This window comes from Saccoglossus kowalevskii, chromosome 1 (assembly GCF_978046115.1).
Source record: "Saccoglossus kowalevskii chromosome 1, keSacKowa6.1, whole genome shotgun sequence".
NCBI classification, from domain to species: Eukaryota; Metazoa; Hemichordata; class Enteropneusta; family Harrimaniidae; genus Saccoglossus; species Saccoglossus kowalevskii.
In genome coordinates, this window is record NC_140641.1 from 2881783 (window position 1) to 2900266 (window position 18484).

The following is an 18484-nucleotide window of genomic DNA, read 5'->3' on the forward strand; positions in this document are numbered from 1 at the left end:
TATGGTTGATATAACAATACAATCAACCAAAGTGTAAATAGTACAGGACAGGAACGTGTATGGAACTATTGTTGATATAACAATACACTCAACCAGTGTGTAAATAGTACGGGACAGGAACGTGTATGGAACTATTGTTGATATAACAATACATTCAACCAATGTGTAAATAGTACGGGACAGGAACGTGTTTGGAACTATGGTTGATATAATAATACATTCAACCAATGTGTAAATAGTACGGGACAGGAACGTGTATGGAACTATTGTTCATATAACAATACCCTCAACCAATGTGTAAATAGTACGGGACAAGAACATGTATGGAACTATTGTTGATATATCAATACACTCAACCAATGTGTAAGTAGTACAGGACAGGAACGTGTATGGAACTATTGTTGATATAACAATACAATCAACCAAAGTGTAAATAGTACAGGACAGGAACGTGTATGGAACTATTGTTGATATATCAATACACTCAAACAAAGTGTAAATAGTACAGGACAGGAACGTGTATGGAACTATTGTTGATATATCAATACACTCAACCAATGTGTAAGTAGTACAGGACAGGAACGTGTATGGAACTATGGTTGATATAACATTACACTCAACCAATGTTTAAATAGTACAGGACAGGAACGTGTATGGAACTATGGTTGATATAACAATACAATCAACCAAAGTGTAAATAGTACAGGACAGGAACGTGTATGGAACTATTGTTGATATAACATTACACTCAACCAAAGTGTAAATAGTACAGGACAGGAACGTGAATGGAGCTATTGTTAATATAGCAATACACTCAACCAATGTGTAAATAGTACAGGACAGGAACGTGTATGGAACTATTGTTGATATCACAATACATTCAACCAATGTGTAAATAGTACGGGACAGGAACCTGCATGGAACTATTGTTGATATAACAATACATTCAACCAATGTGTGAATAGTACGGGACAGGAACGTGTATGGAACTATTGTTGATATAACAATACACTCAACCAATGTGTAAATAGTACGGGAAAGGAACGTGTTTGGAACTATTGTTGATATAACAATACACTCAACCAATGTGTAAATAGTACGGGACAGGAACGTGTATGGAACTATTGTTGATATAACAATACATTCAACCAATGTTTAAATAATACGGGACAGGAACGTGTATGGAACTACGGTTGATATAACAATACATTCAACCAATGTTTAAATAATACGGGACAGGAACGTGTATGGAACTACGGTTGATATAATAATACATTCAACCAATGTTTAAATAATACGGGACAGGAACGTGTATGGAACTACGGTTGATATAATAATACATTCAACCAATGTGTAAATAGTACGGGACAGGAACGTGTATGGAACTATTGTTCATATAACAATACCCTCAACCAATGTGTAAATAGTACAGGACAGGAACATGTATGGAACTATTGTTGATATAACAATACACTCAACCAATGTGTAAATAGTACGGGACGGGAACGTGTATGAAACTATTGTTGATATAACAATACATTCAACCAATGTGTAAATAGTACGGGACAGGAACATGTATGGAACTATTGTTGATATAACAATACACTCAACCAATGTGTAAATAGTACGGGACAGGAACGTGTTTGGAACTATGGTTGATATAATAATACATTCAACCAATGTGTAAATAGTACGGGACAGGAACGTGTATGGAACTATTGTTCATATAACAATACCCTCAACCAATGTGTAAATAGTACGGGACAAGAACATGTATGGAACTATTGTTGATATATCAATACACTCAACCAATGTGTAAGTAGTACAGGACAGGAACGTGTATGGAACTATTGTTGATATAACAATACAATCAACCAAAGTGTAAATAGTACAGGACAGGAACGTGTATGGAACTATTGTTGATATATCAATACACTCAAACAAAGTGTAAATAGTACAGGACAGGAACGTGTATGGAACTATTGTTGATATATCAATACACTCAACCAATGTGTAAGTAGTACAGGACAGGAACGTGTATGGAACTATGGTTGATATAACATTACACTCAACCAATGTTTAAATAGTACAGGACAGGAACGTGTATGGAACTATGGTTGATATAACAATACAATCAACCAAAGTGTAAATAGTACAGGACAGGAACGTGTATGGAACTATTGTTGATATAACATTACACTCAACCAAAGTGTAAATAGTACAGGACAGGAACGTGAATGGAGCTATTGTTAATATAGCAATACACTCAACCAATGTGTAAATAGTACAGGACAGGAACGTGTATGGAACTATTGTTGATATCACAATACATTCAACCAATGTGTAAATAGTACGGGACAGGAACCTGCATGGAACTATTGTTGATATAACAATACATTCAACCAATGTGTGAATAGTACGGGACAGGAACGTGTATGGAACTATTGTTGATATAACAATACACTCAACCAATGTGTAAATAGTACGGGAAAGGAACGTGTTTGGAACTATTGTTGATATAACAATACACTCAACCAATGTGTAAATAGTACGGGACAGGAACGTGTATGGAACTATTGTTGATATAACAATACATTCAACCAATGTTTAAATAATACGGGACAGGAACGTGTATGGAACTACGGTTGATATAACAATACATTCAACCAATGTTTAAATAATACGGGACAGGAACGTGTATGGAACTACGGTTGATATAATAATACATTCAACCAATGTTTAAATAATACGGGACAGGAACGTGTATGGAACTACGGTTGATATAATAATACATTCAACCAATGTGTAAATAGTACGGGACAGGAACGTGTATGGAACTATTGTTCATATAACAATACCCTCAACCAATGTGTAAATAGTACAGGACAGGAACATGTATGGAACTATTGTTGATATAACAATACACTCAACCAATGTGTAAATAGTACGGGACGGGAACGTGTATGAAACTATTGTTGATATAACAATACATTCAACCAATGTGTAAATAGTACGGGACAGGAACATGTATGGAACTATTGTTGATATATCAATACACTCAACCAATGTGTAAATAGTACGGGACAGGAACGTGTATGGAACTATTGTTGATATAACAATACAATCAACCAATGTTTAAATAGTACAGGACAGGAACGTGTATGGAACTATGGTTGATATAACATTACACTCAACCAATGTTTAAATAGTACAGGACAGGAACGTGTATGGAACTATGGTTGACATATCAATACACTCAACCAATGTGTAAATAGTACAGGACAGGAACGTGTATGGAACTATTGTTGATATAACAATACAATCAACCAATGTTTAAATAGTACAGGACAGGAACGTGTATGGAACTATTGTTGATATAACAATACAATCAACCAATGTTTAAATAGTACAGGACAGGAACGTGTATGGAACTATGGTTGATATAACATTACACTCAACCAATGTGTAAATAATACAGGACAGGAACGTGTATGGAACTATGGTTGATATAACATTACACTCAACCAATGTTTAAATAGTACAGGACAGGAACGTGTATGGAACTATTGTTCATATAACAATACAATCAACCAATGTTTAAATAGTACAGGACAGGAACGTGTATGGAACTATGGTTGATATAACAATACAATCAACCAAAGTGTAAATAGTACAGGACAGGAACGTGTATGGAACTATTGTTGATATAACAATACACTCAACCAATGTGTAAATAGTACGGGACAGGAACATGTATGGAACTATTGTTGATATAACAAAACATTCAACCAATGTGTAAATAGTACGGGACAGGAACGTGTATGGAACTACGGTTGATATAATAATACATTCAACCAATGTGTAAATAGTACAGGACAGGAACGTGTATGGAACTATTGTTCATATAACAATACCCTCAACCAATGTGTAAATAGTACGGGACAGGAACATGTATGGAACTATGGTTGATATAATAATACACTCAACCAATGTGTAAATAGTACGGGACGGGAACGTGTATGAAACTATTGTTGATATAACAATACACTCAACCAATGTTTAAATAGTACAGGACAGGAACGTGTATGGAACTATGGTTGATATATCAAGACACTCAACCAATGTGTAAATAGTACAGGACAGGAACGTGTATGGAACTATTGTTGATATAACCATACAATCAACCAATGTGTAAATAGTACAGGACAGGAACGTGTATGGAACTATGGTTGATATAACATTACACTCAACCAATGTTTAAATAGTACAGGACAGGAACGTGTATGGAACTATTGTTCATATAACAATACAATCAACCAATGTTTAAATAGTACAGGACAGGAACGTGTATGGAACTATGGTTGATATAACAATACAATCAACCAAAGTGTAAATAGTACAGGACAGGAACGTGTATGGAACTATTGTAGATATAACAATACACTCAACCAATGTGTAAATAGTACGGGACAGGAACGTGTATGGAACTATTGTTGATATAACAATACAATCAACCAATGTTTAAATAGTACAGGACAGGAACGTGTATGGAACTATGGTTGATATAACATTACACTCAACCAATGTTTAAATAGTACAGGACAGGAACGTGTATGGAACTATGGTTGACATATCAATACACTCAACCAATGTGTAAATAGTACAGGACAGGAACGTGTATGGAACTATTGTTGATATAACAATACACTCAACCAATGTGTAAATAGTACGGGACAGGAACTTGTATGGAACTATTGTTGATATAACAATACACTCAACCAATGTGTAAATAGTACAGGACGGGAACGTGTATGAAACTATTGTTGATATAACAATACATTCAACCAATGTGTAAATAGTACGGGACAGGAACATGTATGGAACTATTGTTGATATATCAATACACTCAACCAATGTGTAAATAGTACGGGACAGGAACGTGTATGGAACTATTGTTGATATAACAATACAATCAACCAATGTTTAAATAGTACAGGACAGGAACGTGTATGGAAATATGGTTGATATATCAAGACACTCAACCAATGTGTAAATAGTACAGGACAGGAACGTGTATGGAACTATTGTTGATATAACCATACAATCAACCAATGTGTAAATAGTACAGGACAGGAACGTGTATGGAACTATGGTTGATATAACATTACACTCAACCAATGTTTAAATAGTACAGGACAGGAACGTGTATGGAACTATTGTTCATATAACAATACAATCAACCAATGTTTAAATAGTACAGGACAGGAACGTGTATGGAACTATGGTTGATATAACAATACAATCAACCAAAGTGTAAATAGTACAGGACAGGAACGTGTATGGAACTATTGTTGATATAACATTACACTCAACCAATGTGTAAATAGTACGGGACAGGAACGTGTATGGAACTATTGTTGATATAACAATACATTCAACCAATGTGTAAATAGTACGGGACAGGAACGTGTATGGAACTATGGTTGATATAATAATACATTCAACCAATGTGTAAATAGTACGGGACAGAAACGTGTATGGAACTATTGTTCAAATAACATTACACTCAACCAAAGTGTAAATAATACAGGACAGGAACGTGAATGGAGCTATTGTTAATATAGCAATACACTCAACCAATGTGTAAATAGTACAGGACAAGAACGTGTATGGAACTATTGTTGATATCACAATACATTCAACCAATGTGTAAATATTACGGGACAGGAACCTGCATGGAACTATTGTTGATATAACAATACATTCAACCAATGTGTGAATAGTGCGGGACAGGAACGTGTATGGAACTATTGTTGATATAACAATACACTCAACCAATGTGTAAATAGTACGGGAAAGGAACGTGTTTGGAACTATTGTTGATATAACAATACACTCAACCAATGTGTAAATAGTACGGGACAGGAACGTGTATGGAACTATTGTTGATATAACAATACATTCAACCAATGTGTAAATAATACTGGACAGGAACGTGTATGGAACTATGGTTGATATAATAATACATTCAACCAATGTGTAAATAGTACGGGACAGGAACGTGTATGGAACTATTGTTCATATAACAATACCCTCAACCAATGTGTAAATAGTACAGGACAGGAACATGTATGGAACTATTGTTGATATAACAATACACTCAACCAATGTGTAAATAGTACGGGACGGGAACGTGTATGAAACTATTGTTGATATAACAATACATTCAACCAATGTGTAAATAGTACGGGACAGGAACATGTATGGAACTATTGTTGATATATCAATACACTCAACCAATGTGTAAATAGTACGGGACAGGAACGTGTATGGAACTATTGTTGATATAACAATACAATCAACCAATGTTTAAATAGTACAGGACAGGAACGTGTATGGAACTATGGTTGATATAACATTACACTCAACCAATGTTTAAATAGTACAGGACAGGAACGTGTATGGAACTATGGTTGACATATCAATACACTCAACCAATGTGTAAATAGTACAGGACAGGAACGTGTATGGAACTATTGTTGATATAACAATACAATCAACCAATGTTTAAATAGTACAGGACAGGAACGTGTATGGAACTATTGTTGATATAACAATACAATCAACCAATGTTTAAATAGTACAGGACAGGAACGTGTATGGAACTATGGTTGATATAACATTACACTCAACCAATGTGTAAATAATACAGGACAGGAACGTGTATGGAACTATGGTTGATATAACATTACACTCAACCAATGTTTAAATAGTACAGGACAGGAACATGTATGGAACTATTGTTCATATAACAATACAATCAACCAATGTTTAAATAGTACAGGACAGGAACGTGTATGGAACTATGGTTGATATAACAATACAATCAACCAAAGTGTAAATAGTACAGGACAGGAACGTGTATGGAACTATTGTTGATATAACAATACACTCAACCAATGTGTAAATAGTACGGGACAGGAACATGTATGGAACTATTGTTGATATAACAAAACATTCAACCAATGTGTAAATAGTACGGGACAGGAACGTGTATGGAACTACGGTTGATATAATAATACATTCAACCAATGTGTAAATAGTACGGGACAGGAACGTGTATGGAACTATTGTTCATATAACAATACCCTCAACCAATGTGTAAATAGTACGGGACAGGAACATGTATGGAACTATGGTTGATATAATAATACACTCAACCAATGTGTAAATAGTACGGGACGGGAACGTGTATGAAACTATTGTTGATATAACAATACACTCAACCAATGTTTAAATAGTACAGGACAGGAACGTGTATGGAACTATGGTTGATATATCAAGACACTCAACCAATGTGTAAATAGTACAGGACAGGAACGTGTATGGAACTATTGTTGATATAACCATACAATCAACCAATGTGTAAATAGTACAGGACAGGAACGTGTATGGAACTATGGTTGATATAACATTACACTCAACCAATGTTTAAATAGTACAGGACAGGAACGTGTATGGAACTATTGTTCATATAACAATACAATCAACCAATGTTTAAATAGTACAGGACAGGAACGTGTATGGAACTATGGTTGATATAACAATACAATCAACCAAAGTGTAAATAGTACAGGACAGGAACGTGTATGGAACTATTGTTGATATAACAATACACTCAACCAATGTGTAAATAGTACGGGACAGGAACGTGTATGGAACTATTGTTGATATAACAATACATTCAACCAATGTGTAAATAGTACGGGACAGGAACGTGTTTGGAACTATGGTTGATATAATAATACATTCAACCAATGTGTAAATAGTACGGGACAGGAACGTGTATGGAACTATTGTTCATATAACAATACCCTCAACCAATGTGTAAATAGTACGGGACAAGAACATGTATGGAACTATTGTTGATATATCAATACACTCAACCAATGTGTAAGTAGTACAGGACAGGAACGTGTATGGAACTATTGTTGATATAACAATACAATCAACCAAAGTGTAAATAGTACAGGACAGGAACGTGTATGGAACTATTGTTGATATATCAATACACTCAAACAAAGTGTAAATAGTACAGGACAGGAACGTGTATGGAACTATTGTTGATATATCAATACACTCAACCAATGTGTAAGTAGTACAGGACAGGAACGTGTATGGAACTATGGTTGATATAACATTACACTCAACCAATGTTTAAATAGTACAGGACAGGAACGTGTATGGAACTATGGTTGATATAACAATACAATCAACCAAAGTGTAAATAGTACAGGACAGGAACGTGTATGGAACTATTGTTGATATAACATTACACTCAACCAAAGTGTAAATAGTACAGGACAGGAACGTGAATGGAGCTATTGTTAATATAGCAATACACTCAACCAATGTGTAAATAGTACAGGACAGGAACGTGTATGGAACTATTGTTGATATCACAATACATTCAACCAATGTGTAAATAGTACGGGACAGGAACCTGCATGGAACTATTGTTGATATAACAATACATTCAACCAATGTGTGAATAGTACGGGACAGGAACGTGTATGGAACTATTGTTGATATAACAATACACTCAACCAATGTGTAAATAGTACGGGAAAGGAACGTGATTGGAACTATTGTTGATATAACAATACACTCAACCAATGTGTAAATAGTACGGGACAGGAACGTGTATGGAACTATTGTTGATATAACAATACATTCAACCAATGTTTAAATAATACGGGACAGGAACGTGTATGGAACTACGGTTGATATAATAATACATTCAACCAATGTGTAAATAGTACGGGACAGGAACGTGTATGGAACTATTGTTCATATAACAATACCCTCAACCAATGTGTAAATAGTACGGGACAGGAACACGTATGGAACTATTGTTGATATAACAATACACTCAACCAATGTGTAAATAGTACGGGACGGGAACGTGTATGAAACTATTGTTGATATAACAATACATTCAACCAATGTGTAAATAGTACGGGGCAGGAACATGTATGGAACTATTGTTGATATATCAATACACTCAACCAATGTGTAAATAGTACGGGACAGGAACGTGTATGGAACTATTGTTGATATAACAATACAATCAACCAATGTTTAAATAGTACAGGACAGGAACGTGTATGGAACTATGGTTGATATAACTTTACACTCAACCAATGTTTAAATAGTACAGGACAGGAACGTGTATGGAACTATGGTTGATATATCAATACACTCAACCAATGTGTAAATAGTACAGGACAGGAACGTGTATGGAACTATTGTTGATATAACAATACAATCAACCAATGTTTAAATAGTACAGGACAGGAACGTGTATGGAACTATTGTTGATATAACAATACAATCAACCAATGTTTAAATAGTACAGGACAGGAACGTGTATGGAACTATGGTTGATATAACATTACACTCAACCAATGTGTAAATAGTACAGGACAGGAACGTGTATGGAACTATGGTTGATATAACATTACACTCAACCAAAGTGTAAATAGTACAGGACAGGAACGTGTATGGAACTATGGTTGATATAACAATACAATCAACCAATGTTTAAATAGTACGGGACAGGAACGTGTATGGAACTATTGTTGATATAACAATACAATCAACCAATGTTTAAATAGTACAGGACAGGAACGTGTATGGAACTATGGATGATATAACATTACACTCAACCAATGTTTAAATAGTACAGGACAGGAACGTGAATAGAACTATGGTTGATATAACAATACAATCAACCAAAGTGTAAATAGTACAGGACAGGAACGTGTATGGAACTATTGTTGATATATCAATACACTCAACCAATGTGTAAATACTACAGGACAGGAACGTGTATGGAACTATTGTTGATATAACAATACACTCAACCAATGTGTAAATAGTACAGGACAGGAACGTGTATGGAACTATTGTTGATATAACATTACACTCAACCAAAGTGTAAATAGTACAGGACAGGAACGTGAATGGAGCTATTGTTAATATAGCAATACACTCAACCAATGTGTAAATAGTACAGGACAGGAACGTGTATGGAACTATTGTTGATATAACATTACACTCAACCAAAGTGTAAATAGTACAGGACAGGAACGTGTATGGAACTATTGTTGATATCACAATACATTCAACCAATGTGTAAATAGTACGGGACGGGAACCTGCATGGAACTATTGTTGATATAACAATACATTCAACCAATGTGTGAATAGTACGGGACAGGAACGTGTATGGAACTATTGTTGATATAACAATACACTCAACCAATGTGTAAATAGTACGGGACAGGAACGTGTTTGGAACTATTGTTGATATAACAATACACTCAACCAATGTGTAAATAGTACGGGACAGGAACGTGTATGGAACTGTGGTTGATATAACAATACACTCAACCAATGTGTAAATAGTACGGGACAGGAACGTGTATGGAACTATGGTTGATATAACATTACACTCAACCAATGTGTAAATAGTACGGGACAGGAACGTGTATGGAACTATGGTTGATATAACAATACACTCAACCAATGTGTAAATAGTACGGGACAGGAACGTGTATGGAACTATGGTTGATATAACAATACACTCAACCAATGTGTAAATAGTACAGGACAGGAACGTGTATGGAACTATGGTTGATATAACCATACAATCAACCAATGTGTAAATAGTACAGGACAGGAACGTGTATGGAACTATGGTTGATATAACATTACACTCAACCAATGTTTAAATAGTACAGGACAGGAACGTGTATGGAACTATTGTTCATATAACAATACAATCAACCAATGTTTAAATAGTACAGGACAGGAACGTGTATGGAACTATGGTTGATATAACAATACAATCAACCAAAGTGTAAATAGTACAGGACAGGAACGTGTATGGAACTATTGTTGATATAACAATACACTCAACCAATGTGTAAATAGTACGGGACAGGAACGTGTATGGAACTATTGTTGATATAACAATACATTCAACCAATGTGTAAATAGTACGGGACAGGAACGTGTTTGGAACTATGGTTGATATAATAATACATTCAACCAATGTGTAAATAGTACGGGACTGGAACGTGTATGGAACTATTGTTCATATAACAATACCCTCAACCAATGTGTAAATAGTACGGGACAAGAACATGTATGGAACTATTGTTGATATATCAATACACTCAACCAATGTGTAAGTAGTACAGGACAGGAACGTGTATGGAACTATTGTTGATATAACAATACAATCAACCAAAGTGTAAATAGTACAGGACAGGAACGTGTATGGAACTATTGTTGATATATCAATACACTCAACCAATGTGTAAGTAGTACAGGACAGGAACGTGTATGGAACTATGGTTGATATAACATTACACTCAACCAATGTTTAAATAGTACAGGACAGGAACGTGTATGGAACTATGGTTGATATAACAATACAATCAACCAAAGTGTAAATAGTACAGGACAGGAACGTGTATGGAGCTATTGTTGATATAACATTACACTCAACCAAAGTGTAAATAGTACAGGACAGGAACGTGAATGGAGCTATTGTTAATATAGCAATACACTCAACCAATGTGTAAATAGTACAGGACAGGAACGTGTATGGAACTATTGTTGATATCACAATACATTCAACCAATGTGTAAATAGTACGGGACAGGAACCTGCATGGAACTATTGTTGATATAACAATACATTCAACCAATGTGTGAATAGTACGGGACAGGAACGTGTATGGAACTATTGTTGATATAACAATACACTCAACCAATGTGTAAATAGTACGGGAAAGGAACGTGTTTGGAACTATTGTTGATATAGCAATACACTCAACCAATGTGTAAATAGTACGGGACAGGAACGTGTATGGAACTATTGTTGATATAACAATACATTCAACCAATGTTTAAATAATACGGGACAGGAACGTGTATGGAACTACGGTTGATATAATAATACATTCAACCAATGTGTAAATAGTACGGGACAGGAACGTGTATGGAACTATTGTTCATATAACAATACCCTCAACCAATGTGTAAATAGTACGGGACAGGAACACGTATGGAACTATTGTTGATATAACAATACACTCAACCAATGTGTAAATAGTACGGGACGGGAACGTGTATGAAACTATTGTTGATATAACAATACATTCAACCAATGTGTAAATAGTACGGGGCAGGAACATGTATGGAACTATTGTTGATATATCAATACACTCAACCAATGTGTAAATAGTACGGGACAGGAACGTGTATGGAACTATTGTTGATATAACAATACAATCAACCAATGTTTAAATAGTACAGGACAGGAACGTGTATGGAACTATGGTTGATATAACATTACACTCAACCAATGTTTAAATAGTACAGGACAGGAACGTGTATGGAACTATGGTTGATATATCAATACACTCAACCAATGTGTAAATAGTACAGGACAGGAACGTGTATGGAACTATTGTTGATATAACAATACAATCAACCAATGTTTAAATAGTACAGGACAGGAACGTGTATGGAACTATTGTTGATATAACAATACAATCAACCAATGTTTAAATAGTACAGGACAGGAACGTGTATGGAACTATGGTTGACATAACATTACACTCAACCAATGTGTAAATAGTACAGGACAGGAACGTGTATGGAACTATGGTTGATATAACATTACACTCAACCAAAGTGTAAATAGTACAGGACAGGAACGTGTATGGAACTATGGTTGATATAACAATACAATCAACCAATGTTTAAATAGTACGGGACAGGAACGTGTATGGAACTATTGTTGATATAACAATACAATCAACCAATGTTTAAATAGTACAGGACAGGAACGTGTATGGAACTATGGTTGATATAACATTACACTCAACCAATGTTTAAATAGTACAGGACAGGAACGTGAATAGAACTATGGTTGATATAACAATACAATCAACCAAAGTGTAAATAGTACAGGACAGGAACGTGTATGGAACTATTGTTGATATATCAATACACTCAACCAATGTGTAAATACTACAGGACAGGAACGTGTATGGAACTATTGTTGATATAACAATACACTCAACCAATGTGTAAATAGTACAGGACAGGAACGTGTATGGAACTATTGTTGATATAACATTACACTCAACCAAAGTGTAAATAGTACAGGACAGGAACGTGAATGGAGCTATTGTTAATATAGCAATACACTCAACCAATGTGTAAATAGTACAGGACAGGAACGTGTATGGAACTATTGTTGATATAACATTACACTCAACCAAAGTGTAAATAGTACAGGACAGGAACGTGTATGGAACTATTGTTGATATCACAATACATTCAACCAATGTGTAAATAGTACGGGACAGGAACCTGCATGGAACTATTGTTGATATAACAATACATTCAACCAATGTGTGAATAGTACGGGACAGGAACGTGTATGGAACTATTGTTGATATAACAATACACTCAACCAATGTGTAAATAGTACGGGACAGGAACGTGTTTGGAACTATTGTTGATATAACAATACACTCAACCAATGTGTAAATAGTACGGGACAGGAACGTGTATGGAACTGTGGTTGATATAACAATACACTCAACCAATGTGTAAATAGTACGGGACAGGAACGTGTATGGAACTATGGTTGATATAACATTACACTCAACCAATGTGTAAATAGTACGGGACAGGAACGTGTATGGAACTATGGTTGATATAACAATACACTCAACCAATGTGTAAATAGTACGGGACAGGAACGTGTATGGAACTATGGTTGATATAACAATACACTCAACCAATGTGTAAATAGTACGGGACAGGAACGTGTATGGAACTATGGTTGATATAACATTACACTCAACCAATGTGTAAATAGTACGGGACAGGAACGTGTATGGAACTATGGTTGATATAACAATACACTCAACCAATGTTTAAATAGTACGGGACGGGAACGTGTATGGAGCTATTGTTGAGATAACAATATATTTAACTAATCGAACGTTGCATACTCACATTCATCTGTATCTTTTGAAAAATTATTCAAGATCCGCCCAGTGGGAGTTGTTTCGAAGAAGCTCATTGGACAGCAGAATATTTTATGAAATAGATCATCATGGAGATGATTGGATGCCCGCAGTGTAGTCTATTACGAGAAAACCAAATTGACATCTTAAATATCTCCTTTTTTGCGTGTGTCTTAATTCGGAAAAGCACCGGTTGATTTCAAGTTAACTTTGTGCTTACCTTCATATAGGCAAATCCTTTAATAACACCCACTAGTAACATAACAATCACAATAACACAGTATATTGTGACGTAATATTCCAGTCTTGGGTTGTCTGTTATGCTCGCACTTATGTATGTTAAATTATCCCGCATAACAGTTGTATTCTGAAAATAAACAAACTTTTTTTAGACAACTTTGTATCCGGCACACGATTACATTTTTTAATATATAAAATTGGATATAATACTTACGCCACTGCCCGCTGTCACCCATATATTAAGCCAAAACAAACTTAATACAATACAACCCATGTACAATACATATAATAGTATGACTAATACAAGACTGATATAACCACCACTAGCGTTGATGTAATGCTTATATGTACTCCATTTGACCTTTCCTTCGCCTTTTTGTTCCTCCTGGATTAGCTTGCCTGACGTAATTAAAAACAGATAACATATTTGTATGCAAGAGTGATGCCAGTGTTATCTTATGTGGAGAGAATCCATCGTATAACACAATTCATATTACTTTACATAATTAAATATGCCCTACTTACTTAATTACCCCGGAAAGAACTCGTGATTTGTCTTTTAGTTTAAAAGACGCTATATATGGGTACTTATAATATATCTAAGGGGCGTGCCAAACCCATTACACATTGGTACACATATGGGACAGATACCATGACAACTACAATTTCGGGAATGTTTTTTTTTAATTTATAATGATGGAAATTATCAGGAGATTACCATGAACACATGGCTAAAATTACGTACAGATGTGTACAGTTGCCATAGTAACAGTAAATTGAGGATGATTTTTCATTTATTACTCAAAAACTTATAGATGAATTCACATAATAATTTCCAAACCAATCATGATCGATAAGATTTTGACAGAGATTCAAATATGATTACCATACAAACAATTCTTATTTGTTTGGTTATAACACAGAGGGACTGTGGTTATAAATAAACAATTATGAACAGTTGTCCACGAACTTGTCGGAAAATGCTGAATTTGGGTCAGACATGTGGATCTGATTGACGAGTAGGTGTAAGTCTCCGAGTACAATATTTTGCTACCGCCATTACAAATAGACCTTCGCACCTTCAAAATTATTCTCTACGTCACTTCCACTGCTTTCTGCTGAATGAATACTGGATTGTTCACGTAGTTGCACATGCATAGATTCCAATAAGACAATACTGTCATCTTCTGTTCCAGCATGATGCGATTTAATTAGTTGTGCATATGTATTGTCAACAGCCATCAGTTCTTCGTGTGTGCCCCGTTCAGTGAATCGGCCATCTTTAGTGACAACAATACAGTCACAATGCCGTAAGTACTGCAATGAATATGACGCAAAGTATCAATCTACGATTGTATTTAAACCAACATGATAACCATATGTAGTGTTTATTATGTAACACAAGTTAAACATGTTATGACATCACATGACCAACATTTAGACATTTCTCTACGCATTGATTGTGAAGATAGGCATTTATTGTTTACAGTGACGGACATTATCATAAACATCGGATTATCGCCTCGAACTAAATGTTAACATTTTCACCACCAGAATTTCTCGCCGAAATTTGTCTTCACCTTTTTCTTGTATTCTCCAATATTTCTATAAATGAACACCAATTTTGGAGCTAACAGACACAATTTGAGTAAATTTTCAGTTTTTACTCAACACATTTGGCTATTTTTGTCTCAATCTTCGGACGGAAAGTGTTGACTTTAATAAATGAGACTATTTTGTAAATTCGTGATAAAAAGAGGGAACTGGTGATGAAAAGAAAAACAGAAAAACACTTTACATGGAGCAATTGTCCTCACATATGTTGTTGTAACTAAGAACATCACATTCATTGGCATATTTGTTACAATTCAATCAAAAGACGAGTTGAAAAGAAAAAAAAAACATCATGCGTATATTTCATTAGTACCACACCGAAAACGTGTTATATTGTTTTATCTGGGCAGTATGACAGAAGGCAAGGCGTTCCTAGACGACTTAGGAGCAATAAACTGTGCAATGATTAGTATTAATCGTTTACCTGTAGTTGGTGCGTTACAAATATTACAGTTTTGGACCTCAAGGCACCTTTTATCAAATTTGCGAAAATATGTCTACCAACATGTGCATCGACTGCACTCAAAGGATCGTCAAGAAGGTATATATCCCTATCTGAATAGAGCGCCCTCGCCAAACTAATACGTTGTTTTTGTCCACCACTCAGATTAATTCCTCGTTCTCCAATCTGTTGATAAAAGATCACTTGAGAGGACTATTCAACATTCATTAGCGATTTCAGGATGTGTACCGTATTCGCCATAATATGATAATATTTTTGTTTTACTTAAGGTAGAGATGCAGTTTACCTGACAGTTAATTAGGAAACCAAGATGGCCTCCCTTGTACACAAAACTATATATTTTCGGAAAGCTTATTGTATGAATTTTAAAATTTTGATAGTATTTTTTTATGGACACCGTAGTTTGAAATATGCACAAAAAATGTGCTTTTTTGGTCAAAATTGATTTAAACAGAATAGCTTCTAAACCATGCTTCTGTTCCTGTCCAAATTGGTTTATGGGTACATCTGTTTACTATGAAGGAAGTGCCGTCTTGAAAACTGTCTTCCAGTTGTCAATTTTGCAGGGCAGCAGCTCAAATTTTACTACTTTAAGTGTATGCATAAATTAACATCCAGGCTAGTTGTCTGTACGATTGTTGTAACACTGTTCAACCAAAAACAATGCCCCAATGGCGTTTTGAAGATAAACACATTGTCAATCATTTGTGAAAATTTCAAAACAAAAGGTCAAAGCGTCTATGAGCTATTTTTTTAAAGTTGTAATATGTGCACACAAAAGAAGCTAATTTGCATAACAATTCACTCAGTAAGAAGTTTGCTAATGCTCATAATTAAAATGGTTGTAACAGTTCCAAATTTAAATATATTATAGTTTTGTTAAAAGTTAAATATAGTGCATAATATGGAGATCCCATCATTTCTTTTTTTCACCATGTTTCTTTTTTATTATTTATGTACAGCCTTGCTGAATCTTGCTAAGCATTCAAAAAAGAGAATGTTTTCACCTGTTATCTATATTTTAAAATCGTTTTTAAAATCGCTATTCAAAATTCTACAAAATTTTAAGTCTATAGCCAAAATAATAAAAAGGAAAAAAATAAATAAATTTCACTTTCAAGTGCCCACGAACCTGCATCTCTACCTTAAAAATTTAATGGTGACGAGAAGTTTTAGAAACGCCTGTTGTACCGTCAGATCAACTTACTTCTGTCAACTCTCCTTTCGGTAATACATGTAAATCGTGTTGAAGACAGCACACCGATAGAGTAAAATTATACTTGTCACGGTCGAATAAACTTCCAAATAGTATGTTCTCTCTAACAGTTGCATTTATTATCCATGGTTGCTGAGGAGCATATGCGAATGTCCCATCCACCGAAATATCGCCCTCTAACATCGTCATTTGATTCAACAAAGCCAACACAAATGAGCTTTTGCCGCTACCGACTCCCCCACATATACCGATCAGCTCACCCTGTAAGATAATAAAAACAAGAACATGATCCTCGGGTTAGAAGAACGTTTTTGGAACAACGAGTCCAATAATGGAAACAGAGACAAAGATTTTTATAGACTTTAAATGTAGCAGTAGTATTTTGTATATAATCCATTTATGGACTGGAAATCAATGAAGTTGATACAGGAGCGGGGTGATACGTTGATTATGCTTACTATATGTAACGAAGCTTGCAGATAAAATAATGTATATTGTTTATTGAATTGAAGATAGCATTATTAGCTGACAATTGACACAGTGGTACAAACAATAGATGGTGCTATGAGTAATTTGACATACTTTTTCAATAACGATGTTCATATCAAGTGTTCTCGTCATGGTCGATTCCTCGGTTACAAGGTTATCAATCTGAGTATCTGATTTCTCTTTTCCAAGTAAATGTTTTTTCCAAGTAAATGTCGCCATGGTTATATCAACTGCATGAATTTGACTGCCAGTGCTCCTAACAATGGGGTGAATTTCTTCCATCAACAATATTTCCTATTGAAAATAGGTTTATACATCATATATATCAGAGTCAGGCGATTTAT

At 34.9% G+C, this 18484-nt stretch overlaps 1 protein-coding gene across 1 annotated transcript in view; it reads right to left on the minus strand.

The window, feature by feature from the left end:
• Nucleotides 1–18484, minus strand: part of LOC100367743 (ATP-binding cassette sub-family C member 5-like) — a 100735-nt gene that overhangs the window by 55229 nt on the left and 27022 nt on the right. The window contains exons 9-15 of the mRNA XM_085498344.1: nt 18234–18434; nt 17643–17912; nt 16397–16600; nt 15438–15675; nt 14573–14757; nt 14339–14485; nt 14108–14237 (exon numbers count right to left, since the gene is read on the minus strand). Coding sequence (XP_085354470.1) covers nt 14108–14237; nt 14339–14485; nt 14573–14757; nt 15438–15675; nt 16397–16600; nt 17643–17912; nt 18234–18434 — 1375 coding nt within the window. The remainder of the gene's footprint in view (nt 1–14107; nt 14238–14338; nt 14486–14572; nt 14758–15437; nt 15676–16396; nt 16601–17642; nt 17913–18233; nt 18435–18484) is intronic.